The sequence below is a fragment of the Triticum aestivum genome, chromosome 3D (genome assembly GCF_018294505.1).
Source record: "Triticum aestivum cultivar Chinese Spring chromosome 3D, IWGSC CS RefSeq v2.1, whole genome shotgun sequence".
In the NCBI taxonomy this organism is placed as follows: domain Eukaryota; kingdom Viridiplantae; phylum Streptophyta; class Magnoliopsida; order Poales; family Poaceae; genus Triticum; species Triticum aestivum.
Genome location: NC_057802.1, coordinates 2,288,558 through 2,302,105, shown reverse-complemented (window position 1 = coordinate 2,302,105; position 13,548 = coordinate 2,288,558). Strand labels below are relative to the sequence as shown.

Sequence of the window (13,548 nt, the reverse complement as noted above, 5' to 3'; positions counted from 1 at the left end):
AAGCTTGCTAAAAAGCTATAACAATAGGTTCTCTGGTTAGGTGTGCTAGGCATGACATCACCTTACCGAGTCATATAAAGACCAATGTTATAACTCTTGGAAATATGTTCCAACCATCATATCTGACCGAGGTTCAGATCCGATTGGTGTCAGGATACCTCCGACTTAGGATGCCTGAGAAGAAAAGGTACAACACAAATTGACGAGATGACAATGTAAGATTCTCGGGAGATGAACTATGAGAGCGAGTTCCGAAACAAGAGTCATCACTAAATCAAGAAGAGGTGAGGAGGTGGCTGATTGACTCGGCGACAATTCATTGAGATTTGCAAAAGATGGATTTCCACACTTATGTGAACAAGGAGATAACATTTGTCAGATCAAATGATATAATGAGGTATGCTCGAGGAAAACATACACAGTTAAACATTGGTTAAAAGGTGCACCCGAAATATGGGCCTAGGTAGCACGATCAATGTTAGAATGGTGATTCGATAAACAATGGTCTAAGAATGAAATATCGACCATTAACTTCAAAGCAATAGGGTTGCTAGAATTTTGAAGTCGCACAGCATAGTTCAATTGTCGGTTTTCCGGTTAGAAACAACACGGGAACCAAGGAATGATCGGAGATGGCAGGAAGTATCACTTGTACCAAGAATGCATAAGAGGTGGTGAAATTCTCACGACATTATTGACATAAAAGATGGTAATACTCCAAGGTAAAGAAGAATAATTGCTGGATAGCATGGATCTCAAGGTATAACACAAAACACGAACAAGTTTGTGTTGAACGGGAGGCAATAAAGTGGTCGATGATAATACAAATCATCGGGGGCAAGGATGGTATTTCTCTTCATGAATTCAATTGATATCCTGGAAGAGCTCAAAATGTTGATGATGATCATGACACAATTGTCGAGAGATTTCACGAAGAAGCAATCGAACAGCGACGGCATCAAGAAAAAGCAATGGTGAAGCAAAGGGTCATTGGAACCACGGATACGACACACACTCGGAATCAAGCTTGATGTTCAAGGCGAAATGATAAGATGAGGAAGATCGACGTAAGCTTGGCTCATCGTCAAAAGTTGTGCTCTAGGAAGAAGGACCAGGTAGCGTAGATAAAAGTTTGCATGATAATGATATAGCCGATCAGGTTAGGAATGATTTGAAGGATTAATAAACTCATAAGCAACAAAAATTACTTAGAGTTCGGAGTGCGGAACCGATTCACTTATTGGTGTTTTGGGTTGACAAACAACCCAGCACCCATGAAGTGACAACGACAGGGAAAGGTAGTACTTCTTCAAAAATTCATAAGATGTAGAGCAATGGAAAGATATCCTCGAGATACCAAGGGTAATACTCAAAGGTAGATCATAATAGAGGTCGGGCAGACGCGTTTTAACTTGTCCGAGAAATGGGATCAAAGAAGAGCAATCATGGTCGGAACCACGGTTGCAAAGGATCAATTCACAGATACCATATGATAGTTATCAAGGAAATAGTTATTATTACAAGAAGCTTCCATGATAGGATATACATCGCGTCCATGGGCATGAACACAAAGTTCAAGGTCGACTCCCACTTCTCTAATGCATAACCTTCCATTCACTTCTCGCCTTCGACGAAGTTGTAGTGTTGAAGTTTTATCTGACATAACAACAGTAGAGTATGACCCGTGAAAACTTTCGAGTTCACACAGATTAAGGAAGGCATAGGTTCAACCCATCGGGGCTTCTTAGAACATATACCATGAACTTCAGGAGTAAATAACACAAGCTCAAAAGTAGAGCATGGTTGACAAAAGTAGAGGATACAATTTACCAAAGGCATTATGTATCAGGTAAAGAACTCACAAGAATTTTGGTTGTGAAGGACACTGTCGGATAATAACCCGGCAATGGGTATGGCGGTCCACCACGGGGTCGATGTGAGTATCGGTACTCAATCAGAGGAAGAAGGAATGCAAGGAGATCGGATTATCGAAACAACTGACTACTTCAAAGCTCAAATGCAAAGGAATTATGGGCTCCAAATCAAGGGATCAGAAGCAAACACTCTGATCAAGGATGGATAAGTTGAGTAGGCTTAGGGGTACAATCGATGGCAATTTGATTGGTCAAGAACCAGCTCATGTTTTTAAAATGACACCCGAACCGGAAGGTTGAATTCTAGGTTCTGATTGAGGATTGCGAGCATTCGCAACATATTGAATCAACGGACCCAAAATGATAGTGACAAAGCAGGGCAATAAGATTACTATACTTATGGGTTTAACCATAATGCAAGCACGTAAGAATTTCAAGAGCAATATGCTCTTGAGAATTTTCGGAAGTTTGAATAGTATTTCGAAGACCTTTGTGAAACACATGAACAACTGGTGATGAGTGGATACTTGGTATGTGCGAGGAATTATTCGTCGGGGTATTCAGGTGGCAAAGAACTGCAAGGCAGTAATAACAACTGGTGGCAAAGTATTCTCGGGGTATCTTGTAATAACAAGATCGACTGGGAACAAAAGTAAGAACGACAGGTGTAAGTATTTATCCATAGGGATATTTCGGTGGTAGGGAATCGCAAAAGCAATGGGCACAAGGTCTCGAGAGTATCGAAGAGTATCCTCGAAATCTTCTTTTGCAGTCGGCTATCATCTGGACTGAAGGGGCTCTCCGGGAGAAAGTATTTTCGAGAACCTAAAGTTAGATTTTAGTAAATTCATTTTAACCCGAATAGAAGAGAGATCAGAGTCCCGGAGTATAGACGATGAATAAAATATCCTAATACCACCCAATGGCAACGTGGGCCCGTAAGGCGCACAACCATGTTAGTAAAAGTTTTGTAATGTCTAGACTCGACTTCGGCCAAGGAGTGTGGAAGGGGGATTCCTACAGGCAGTCGGCTCTGATACCAACTTGTGACTCCCCCGATTTAATCGTACACTAATCATACACGCAAACGTATACGATCAAGATCAGGGACTCACGGGAAGATATCACAACACAACTCTAAAAGTAAAATAAGTCATACAAGCATCATAATACAAGCCAGGGGCCTCGAGGGCTCGAATACAAGTGCTCGATCATAGACGAGTCAGCGGAAGCAACAATATCTGAGTACAGACATAAGTTAAACAAGTTGCCATAAGATGGCTAGCACAAACTGGGATACAGATCGAAAGAGGCGCAGGCCTCCTGCCTGGGATCCTCCTAAACTACTCCTGGTCGTCGTCAGCGGCCTGCACGTAGTAGTAGGCACCTCCGGTGTAGTAGGAGTCGTCGTCGACGATGGCGTCTGGCTTCTGGGCTCCAGCATCTGGTTGCGACAACTAGGTAGAAGGGAAAGGGGGAAAAGAGGGAGAAAAGCAACCGTGAGTACTCATCCAAAGTACTCGCAAGCAAGGATCTACACTACATATGCATGGGTATATGTGCAAAGGGACCATATCGGTGGACTGAACTGCAGAATGCCAGAATAAGAGGGGGATAGCTAGTCCTGTCGGAGACTACGCTTCTGGCAGCCTCCATCTTGCAGCATGTAGAAGAGAGTAGATTGTAGTCCACCAAGTAGCATCGTATAGCATACTCCTACCCGGTGATCCCCTCCTCGTCGCCCTGTTAGAGAGCGATCACCGGGTTATATCTGGCACTTGGAAGGGTGTGTTTTATTAAGTATCCAGTTCTACTTGTCATAAGGTCAAGGTACAACTCTGGGTCGTCCTTTTACCGAGGGACACGGCTATTCGAATAGATAAACTTCCATGCAGGAGTGCACCACATAACCCAACACGCTCGATCCCATTTGGCCAGACACACTTTCCTGCATCATGACCGGCCTCGGAAGATCAACACGTCGCAGCCCTACCTAGGCACAACAGAGAGGTCAGCACGCCGGTCTAAATCGTATGGCGCAAGGGTCTGGGCCCATCGCCCATTGCACACCTGCATGTTGCGAGGGCGGCCGGAAGCAGACCTAGCAACCTCCATTACAAAGGAAGTCACGTTACGCGGTCCAATCTGGCGCGCGCCGCTCAGTCGCTGACGTCACGAAGGCTTCGGCTGATACCACGACGTCGAGTGCCCATAACTGTTCCCGCGTAGTTGGTTAGTGCGTATAGCCAATGGCCAGACTCAGATCAAATACCAAGAACTCGTTAAGCGTGTTTTGAAGTAACCGCGGACGCCGACCAGGGCCAGGCCCACCTCTCTCCTAGGTGGTCTCAACCTGCCCTGTCGCTCCGCCTCAAAGTAACAGTCGGGGGCCGTCGGGAACCCAGGCCCACCTCTACCGGGATGGAGCCACCTGCCCCTTCAGCCCCCATCTCCGAACAGTATCATAAGTAATGTAACAGTATAAAGTATATAGCATATGCCCGTGATCACCTCCCGAAGTGATCACGGCCCAGTAGTATAGCATGGCAGACGGACAAGAGTGTAGGGCCACTGATGGAACACTAGCATCCTATACTAAGCATTAGGATAGCAGGTAAGGGTAACAACTGTAGCAACAATGACAGGCTATGCAGCAGAATAGGATTAACCGAAAGCAGTAACATGCTACACTACTCTAATGCAAGCAGTAGAGAGAAGGAATAGGCGATATCTGGTGATCAAGGGGGGGGGCTTGCCTGGAAGCTCTGTTGCACAAGAAGAGGGGTCGTCGGTGACGTAGTCGTACTCGGTGGCATCAGCGCCGGCCTCGAGGTCTACCGGGGAAGAAGAGGGGGGAATAAACAGTAAATACGGAGCAAACAAAGCATCACAAAACATAACGAGGCAATACGCGGTGCTAGGTATGCCCTAACGCGGTAGGAGGTGATACCAACGAAGGGGGGAAACATCCGGGAAAGTATCCCCGGTGTTTCGCGTTTTCAGACAGATGAACCGAAGGGGGAAAGTTGCGTGTTTGCTATGCTAGGGATGTGTGGCGGACGAACGGGCTGCGTATCCGGATTCGTCTCGTCGTTCTGAGCAACTTTCATGTACAAAGTTTTTCCATCCGAACTACGGTTTATTTTATATTAATTTTTAAAGTTTTTAAATCATTTTCTAGAATTTATTTAATTAATTTAATTCAACATTATCCAGAACAGTGCATGCTGACATCATCATGACGTCAGCAGTCAACAGAGGTGTTGACTGGTCAAACTGACGTGTGGGACCCACCTGTCATACTCTGATTAATTAACTAACAGTTAATTAGGTTAATTAGTGATTAGATTAATCTAATATAGAATTAATTAAGTTAATTAATTCTTTAATTAATTAATTAATTATTAATTTTATTTATTATTCTTTTTAAACCCTTTTGTAAGTTAAGGGGCTGGGCCCCACTTGTCATAGGGCCAAAGGCCTATTGGGTTTGGGTGCTCGGGTGCGGGTGTCACCCGAGCGAGCGCTGGGCGCTAGCGGGCAAACCCGACGGGCGCGGGCGGGGCGTTGCCCGCCATGGCGCCGGGTCAGGCTGTGGCCATGGCAGGGCTCGCCGGCCGGCCACAACAGCGCGGCGAGGGAGCCTCGGCGGGCAGCGGCTGGAGGGCGAGGGGAGGCGCGGTTGCGCCGAGCAGCACGGCAGGAGAGGTCGCGTCGAGGGCGCGTGTGCGTGCAGTGTGCACGCGGCGGAGCAAGGCGGCTAGGCCGCGGGACGCGGGCTCGGCAGGCAGGGCGCGGCAAAGTAGCAGCAGCTCGAGGAGCAGTGCGTGGTCGAGGTGTGCAAGCGCGCCGGTGCGGACGGTGACCTCGTGGCGCTAGCGGGGGGGAAGCGGGAGCAGTGAGGGTCTAGCCGTGCTCGGCCGACGGGCGAGCGAGGCGCGGCGTCCGGGGCACGACTCGGCGCGTGTATGGGGCGGTGTGCGCGTGCGTGCTGTGGACGTGGGTCGCGGCAAGTGCGACCAAGGCGCGAGGGAGGGAAGAGGCTCACATCGAGCCTGTCGTTGTGCATTCGCGTGCTCGGGGAGGGCCTGAGGTAGACGGACAGCGATGATGACGTCGGGGTCGTCCGGCGAGGCAACACCGGTGACGACGTCGGAACCGCGGCGTCGAGGCGAGGAGGTCGTGGCATGGGTGCAAGGGGGGTCGTCGCCTGCGAGCGGCTTGTCCACCGTAGCAGGGGCGCCGGGCGGCGCGGGGCTCGAGCACGGCGCCCTGCGGAGCTAGGGCGACAGCGAGGCGCAGGGCGGCGGCCCGATCCAGATCGTGGGAGGGGGTGAGAGGATGGGGAAGAAGTGGGAGGGGATTTAGGGTTAGGTGAGGGGAGGCCAGCCTAAGTAGGCCAGGGGAGTGAGTGGGCCGGCCTGCTAGTGGCCAGGTGGGTCAAACGGCCCAGGGGGAAAGGTGCCTTGCCCCTGTTTTTATTTTTGATCTTTTTCTTTTTGATTTTGTTCATTCATTTCTTTACTGTTTTTACTTTACTTGTAATTAAGAAAAATATGTAGAGGTAGCTCCTAAACTAGTATAACCAAACATACTACAGTCACATTAATTCTTAAACAAAATAAAATAGTTTATTTTTTAATAAAACTCAAAAGGCATTTTATTATTTATTTTTGTTATTGTTTTGTTTATTTTTGAGCATCTAACTATTTTATCAAAATGTGGTTTCTCCACCACAATTACTCATGATTTATTTGACCCATCTTGAACATTTTAGTTTTAATGTTTGAAAACTTCGATGTTTGCCTTTAATTTTAATTTGAATTTAAATCGGTTTTTAAACTAACGCGAGATCAACAACAGTAATCGAGGTGACGTGACATCATTAGCATGGGATTACTGTAGCTTAATTATCCAGGGGTCACAAATCGAGATGCTGATTAATTCTCGGCGGGGACGTCGGGGGAGGCTTTCTTGACTGCCGCCGGCGGCTGGGGCAGCTGGTTGCCGTCGGAGTCGAAGGCGATGTGCCCCGAGAACTGGAGCGGCCGGCACTTGTCCCCCATGATGATGGCCTTCCTCCACACGGCCTCGTCGTCGTCCGGCCCCAGAGCGGCCACCGCCTCCTCGTCGTCGTCGCTGCTGCCGGACGGAGAGCGCCTGTTCCACGACACCATCCTGGCCGCCTTGCCGCCGATCCCGCTGAGCGTGGCCGACAGCAGGTGCTTCCGGTTGCTGGCGCCGACGCTGCTGTCCGCCTTGGCCAGCGGCGCCGACGAGGAGGGCCCGCGCTGCTGCCCCCACAGCTTCTCGTGCGTGCTGCTGGTGCACAGAGACACCACGACCGCCGCCACCACCAGGACGACGAGGATGACAAGGACGAGAGTCGCCGCCCCGGGTGCTCCGGCGGTGTGGTCGGCGGCGAAGAGGAGGAGCCTCGCCATGTCGCCCCAAGGAGTAGGTTACAAGCCGGGGAATGGAGAGATCACTGAGAGAGCACGGACGCACAGGAAGGAGAGTAGCCGCGGCTTATATGCACGTACGCACGATCAGGCGCCGGAGACTGGACTGGACAGAATCGTGGCTGGATATGGCGCTCGAATTCCTTGGCCGTGCAGGACCAGTCAGATAGTTTGACCCGGCCAGCGGCGACGGAGATTGACGCGACAGTCGTCGCCCGCCCGCCGGAGACTGGCGCTAGCAGACAGCAGATGCCGCCTGCCGGTCAAGTCCATCGGTATCGCGTGGGCCAGCTAATCACCTTTGAGCGAAGCGACGGTTTGACCAAATTCTTGGCAGATTTTATTTCTTTCCGGAAACGACATCTGACGAACATCGGCCAGGGAGCCCATCCTAGGGAACGACTTCCCCACCGTTGCACGGATCTTTGCGCAAGGCCGATGCCATGTAGATCAGCTGGAGTCGTTCGCTGTCAAAAGTTTCCTGGCGAACGTTCTCTATTTTTTTTCTCCAAAAAATCCACGACCAAGGTCCGCGAGGAGGAGTTCAAACTGAGGAACTCCTGCGCACGGGGTAGGGGCCCTCGACTGATGTAGGGTTTTGTGAACATTTGCGACCCAACTGTTATATGTATTTTAAAGCTAGATTTATTTCAAATGTGTTTTTTCTTCTGGAAAAAAAATCTAAAAATCCTGAATATTTTCCATTCATGAAAGAACAACAATCACTATTTTTAGAGGGGTTTTTCCAAAACTTCCCACATGCATTTTTCATTATAGGCAGCATAGAAATTTATTTGCATTTTCATCCATAACATTTTTTTCTGTTCCAAATCCTGTCAATTTTTAGGTCTTTTTGCAATGCCCCATGGCAAACTTTGGTAATTTTTACTTATTCATGTCCGTATTGGAAATATTTTTTAACTCTCATATGGCAGTTTCATTATTAAGAGCATGGCATTTTAATAATTAATAAATGGTATTTTTATTAATAAGAGGATGACAGTTTTATTATCAATAACATGATATTTTTATTAATAATAACATGGCATTTTTATTACTAAGAGGATGTCAGTTTTATTGTTAACAGCATGTCAGTTTTATTATTAATAGGATGGTAATTTTATTATTGACATGTTGGAATTTTTAATTTTTTTGCATGCCATTTATTAATCAAGAGGATGTCAATTTTATTATTAAGAGGATGACAAATCAGTTTTAATTGATAACATGTTTTTTTTCATTGACGCGGCATTTTTTATTGATTTTTTCACAGTGCACCAAGTAAAAAAAAATTGCACATGGACATTTTTTGTTACTGTCCGTGGAAGAAATAAAGAAAAAATGTTCTCTAAAAACATGGAATTTTTTTGCACAGTGAAACATCTCCACGAAAAATATCATAAATTTATTTTTCTTAGATCACACGGCACATTTTTTATTCATACCTTTGTAAATTTATAAATTAGAAAAATGCCAATTTTTAAAGTAACATGACAATTTATTCTTAAGATCGTGAAAATTTTATTATTAGTAGGATGGAAGTTTTATTATTGAGAGGATGGGAATTTTTATTATCGTTTGCATGAAATTTTTTTGTCAAGAGGATGACCGTTTTATTATTAAGAGGATGGCAATTTTATTTTTAATTGAAATGGAATTTTTTCAACGACACAACATTTTTTAATGAATTTTTGCACAGTGGGCCAAATAAAGCAAAAATTTACACATGAGCATTTTTTGTTTTTGTCCATGAAAAAAATAAATAAATAGTGTTCTCCAAAAAACTTGGCAATTTTTGCACAGTGAAACATCTCCACAAAATTTTCATAAATTTCTTTTTTAGATCAGATGACAGATTTTTTAATTCATACCATTGTAAATTATAAATTAGAAAATTGAAAAATTTATAAAGTAACATGTCATTTTCATATTTCATAATCATCGCATTTTTATAAATTTATACTTTCTCTGCTTTTCAAAAGAAAAAATATTTTCTGTTCATGACATTTAAAAGATAGTTAACTAGTCATGTGGGCCAATCGGGGTTCGCCCTGGCCCTCCTCCACCGATACTTGTTGGGAGCGGCTCCGCCTGGCGAACGGAATCATTTTGAAGCTACTCCCTGGCAGCTGTTCCTAAATATTAGGGTCTTTTTTAGGGGGCGCTAGGAATTATTTTGAAAATTATCACATGCGTTCGCGCCAGCCCATACAGACCAACTATAAGGCCCACAATTTCGATAATAGCCATCGAGCTAGTAGATTAGCACAATCATGTGCCATTAGAAAATAACCTACACTTCACTCTCGAGAAGAACTCTACAAAAGTTCTGGCTCACAACCAGAGTATGTAGTCCACCTGAAAAATAAAGGTCATAGTAGGTAGAGCTCGCGCAAATTCGTGGAAAACCATATGAAGAGTCTCTTAATTACCCAGAAATCCCCATTCCTTGAAGATGACCATATCCATGATTCAACGGCTGGGGAGCTCTTGGAGCATGGGAGCATTGAAGCTCCTGTAGCACCAAACAACCAACCCGTCCGCGAGTATGAAGTTATGGTGAGTGCCCCTTTTTTTGAAAAATAATGATCAAAAGCCATATTTAGAAGTGTCAAAAAATTTCAACAAACAAATATATGTGGAAACTTGTTGTATTCACTACGGTTCCATGAAATTATGTTAAAAAAATGTAATTTGTATAAAAAAATCCCGGCCCAAAAACAAAAAAGGGCCCATTTGAAAATACATATTTGTCCTTTCTTTTTTACATCACGTGTGAAAGTAAAATGTTGTGAAATTTTGCACATATGTAGTATACATGTGTATGTGGGTTTACAAATAATTTCAATTTTTTTTGCCTCGTACAAAGTGATCTTTTGGAAGCGGGCACCATGGTGCTCGTACAACATTTACAGTTTTCGCCCCCTCCCACTTCTCTTTCTCTCGGTCGGCATGGCTGGATGTGGCTTCTTGGGCTGCCACATGGGCAGTAGTTTTTACCTATCTAGCTCCAGCCCAACAACTGTCTTCCTACATGAACATGGTTGTTTGTATCTTTACAAAACGAGATATGTGATGTCCATGATTTATGATGTTGTGCATTAATTCTTTGCTCACCTTATACTAGAGGATCAACATTGTATTGCATGTCTTTGTTTTTCTTTTTGAATAAGTCATCTGGGGTAGAAGATCCCCACTTGTATATATTACTCAATTATGAACCATAGGTTCGAGTTACAAGAGTTACAAGGTAACTCGCCGGTATGTGAGGAGAGGTAGTGATGCCAAGACATAGTGTTTGCATTTTAATTTGATTCTTCAAATCTATGAGTGTAGAGTAAGAAATCCGCAAAGTAAGGTGAGCGGGGTGAGTGTCATTGCGGAAGACTTTGGCGTTTCTTGAGTCTCAAATTTCCCACAAGATGGCCAGGAGGACCCACCACATGTTCGTGTCGATGTGAAGCTGAACAAGGTGCACCCTCCGTAAAGAAATATAATAACGTTTAGATCACTAATATTTCTTTACAGAGGGGCACTTAATTACTGATTGCAAAAACGATGTAGACATTAAGTACGTAGAATCCATAGTGAACAAACCCTATTGTGATAGTAATAATCATTAGATAGGGTACCAATACATCAAGCACAAGTTTTCTGATCTACTCCAATTGACAAGCCTTAATGCACACACCATAATCAAGCACGATCCAAACAATCCTAGCTAGTTTTAATCAAATCCGTCTGCATACTCGCTCACCACACCATAGGCGTGCATGCATGCCCGCCTGAATTTAAACAAGAAAACTCCTCACAATCCATCGTTGAGAAGCGACGGTAGCTAGGTAGCAATTAAGTTTCAGACGTTGTCGGAGGTGGTGGAGGAGGGCGGCAGGAGAGGCTGGGTGATGGAGGAGGCCAGCTTGGCGCTCCGGACCTCGCGCTCGCCGCTGCCGGAGGAAGCTGCCGATGCGGCGGCCGCCTCCTTGCCGATGCGCGACCTCTCCTCGCTCTTGCCCCAGAGCACGAGGTAGAGGCCGGTGATGATGAGCGCGGCACCGATGATCCCGCCGAGGTAGAACTTCTCGCCGAGGGTGAGGGAGGCCATGATGGCGACGACGAGCGTCTGCACGGGCTGGTACACGGCCACGAACACCGGGCCCCCGCGGTCGATGCACCATATCTGCACTGCGAACGCCACGCCGGAGGCGATGAAGCCCTGCATATTATATATTACCGTTTTCATTTGCCATGTCAGCAGCCAGCTTACATTTGCATAATCATTTCCATATCTCTTGAGAGTCAAAAGCAAGCAGCAGCTTAAGATCTGAGACATGGATCATCATGCCTTCCACTCACTGACTTGATGTATATTTACACTGAATAAAATAATACTATAGTTTGCTAAAGGAGTACTGGTGCAGATCGGTGATCCTGACAGAGAGAGAGGTGTACAGGTTGTTGCATTGCACCACTTTTAATAAATTTGTTTACCTCTACTCCTTTAGCAAATTATCATTTTCATTTGCACCTCAGATAGAGAGTAGTAGTAATTAGTATGTGATTGGGATTCCAGGCCTAATATAAGAGCGTTTAGATCATCTTTTATATTAGTTTACGAAGAAAGTACTAGTGTAAAAAAACGCTTTTATATTATGAGATGGAAGGAGTAATTAATTTTTAACTGCGAAATTATATAGGACACTAATAAATGCTTACGGCGTAGAGGATAGTGAAGACTTCGGAGCCGGAGTGGAAGACCCATGCGCCGGCGTCCCTCTCGAAGAAGGCGGCGATGATGAGGAACTGGATGACGCCGAAGAAGCAGGTGTAGGAGGTGACGGACAGCTTCGCGGGGTACTTCTTGAGCACGGGCGCCTGCAGCACCAGCCAGCCGGACCACGAGAGGCAGTGGCCGATGAGGTAGACGCAGCCCAGCGTCCAGTTCTTGCCCTCCCCGGCCACGGCGGCCAGAAACGGCACCTCCTGCAACGACGGCTTGTCGTCGCCGGCGGTAGGGGCGAAGATGGTTGGGCCCTGGTAGAGCGTGATGACGGACGCGCCCGCGACGCACGCGAGGGTGCCCAGCACCTTGGCGACGCCGTCGCGGCGGTCGAGGCGCACCTTCTCGATGCGGAGCGCGGCGGCCATGCCGAAGGTGATGGCGGGCACGGAGTTCTGGATGGCGGAGGCGAAGGTGGGGGACGTGTTGTCGAGGCCCAGGAGGTAGAAGCCCTGGTTGGCGGTGATGCCGCAGAGGGCGAGGAAGAAGAACTGGACGGCGAAGCCGAGGGTGAGCCTGGGGCGGTCCTTCTTCTCGAGGAAGTAGGCGAAGGGGACGAGGAGGAAGAGCGCGATGATGTTGCGGTAGACGGGGAAGACGAGCTTGCTGATGCCCATGTTGAGCGCGAGGCGCGACACGACGTGGAAGCCGGCGTAGCCGAACTGCAGCGCCAGCATCGCCACGTGGAGCTGCGCCTTCTCCGGCATCCCGCACACCCGACGGGCGTCCACCGCGTCCGCCATTGCTGCACCCTCTCCTCACTTGATCTCTCCCTAGATCGAGATAGAAGCTGCTGGAGCGAGGTGGCACTGAGAGACGAGAGAGAGGACGGCCTAGGCCAGGGATGAGGTGAGTGAGGAGTGCAACCAGGGGTGTCTAGCTATATAGACGCGCGACATTCCACTTGGACAGTAGGTGAGCATGCTACAGAGTGACACTCAGCTAGAGGCAGACAGTGAAGTGAGCGATGGTTGGTCGGAGAAGACCTTCATGCATGGGCATAGGCCGACCGACCCCTTCATCCCACTCCTATCATGCATGCCTCAAGATTCCTGAGATCACAGTCGGAAGTATAGTAATTTTCCAGAGCTGTCAATGTCGTAGGTACGATCCACTTGGGTACCTCCCATGGAAATACTCACACACCTTTAGCAAGCTGTAGTTTTGTGCGTGCTGCAAAGTTGAACCACTTGAGTTCTTCACTGGCGAACCAGTACTAAACATCAACAGCTGCTGGCTTTTTTTTTCCCGGGAAACCCGTTGTTGGCTTTGTTCAGCTCCACTTTCCTAGCCATGTTTCTCCCAAGAGGAAAATAGCGCACTACCGGTAGGTACCGGCACATCTTTAGCCGTTCCTCTCTACATCAAGATTAGTGCTACTTTTTCTTTATAAGATGTCAACCTTTTCCGTACATGAACACACACCAATACA

The 13,548-nt window shown here is 46.9% G+C and overlaps 2 protein-coding genes across 2 annotated transcripts; both read right to left on the bottom strand.

Moving 5' to 3' along the window:
* Nucleotides 1-6,740: 6,740 nt before the first annotated feature.
* Nucleotides 6,741-7,393, bottom strand: LOC123073583 (uncharacterized). Its single transcript, XM_044496665.1, has one exon. The coding sequence runs from the start codon at nt 7,316-7,318 to the stop codon at nt 6,815-6,817; it is 504 nt and encodes a 167-aa protein (XP_044352600.1). The 5' UTR covers nt 7,319-7,393; the 3' UTR covers nt 6,741-6,814.
* A 3,531-nt stretch (nt 7,394-10,924) lies between these two features.
* LOC123076738 (protein WALLS ARE THIN 1) lies at nt 10,925-12,991 on the bottom strand. Its single transcript, XM_044498853.1, has 2 exons — nt 12,053-12,991; nt 10,925-11,552 (listed from the first exon to the last, which is right to left on the bottom strand). Exons 1-2 carry the CDS (start codon nt 12,857-12,859, stop codon nt 11,193-11,195), a joined length of 1,167 nt encoding a protein of 388 aa, XP_044354788.1. The 5' UTR covers nt 12,860-12,991; the 3' UTR covers nt 10,925-11,192.
* Between the last annotated feature and the right edge of the window lie 557 nt (nt 12,992-13,548).

Excerpts from the sequence above, each read along its gene's own strand:
- LOC123073583 (XM_044496665.1), bottom strand. The coding sequence starts at position 7,318 with ATGGCGAGGCTCCTCCTCTTCGCCGCCGACCACACCGCCGGAGCACCC.
- LOC123076738 (XM_044498853.1), bottom strand. The coding sequence starts at position 12,859 with ATGGCGGACGCGGTGGACGCCCGTCGGGTGTGCGGGATGCCGGAGAAG. Across the intron at positions 11,553-12,052 it reads TCTTCACTATCCTCTACGCC|GGCTTCATCGCCTCCGGCGT; the intron begins GTAAGCATTTAT and ends TATAATATGCAG.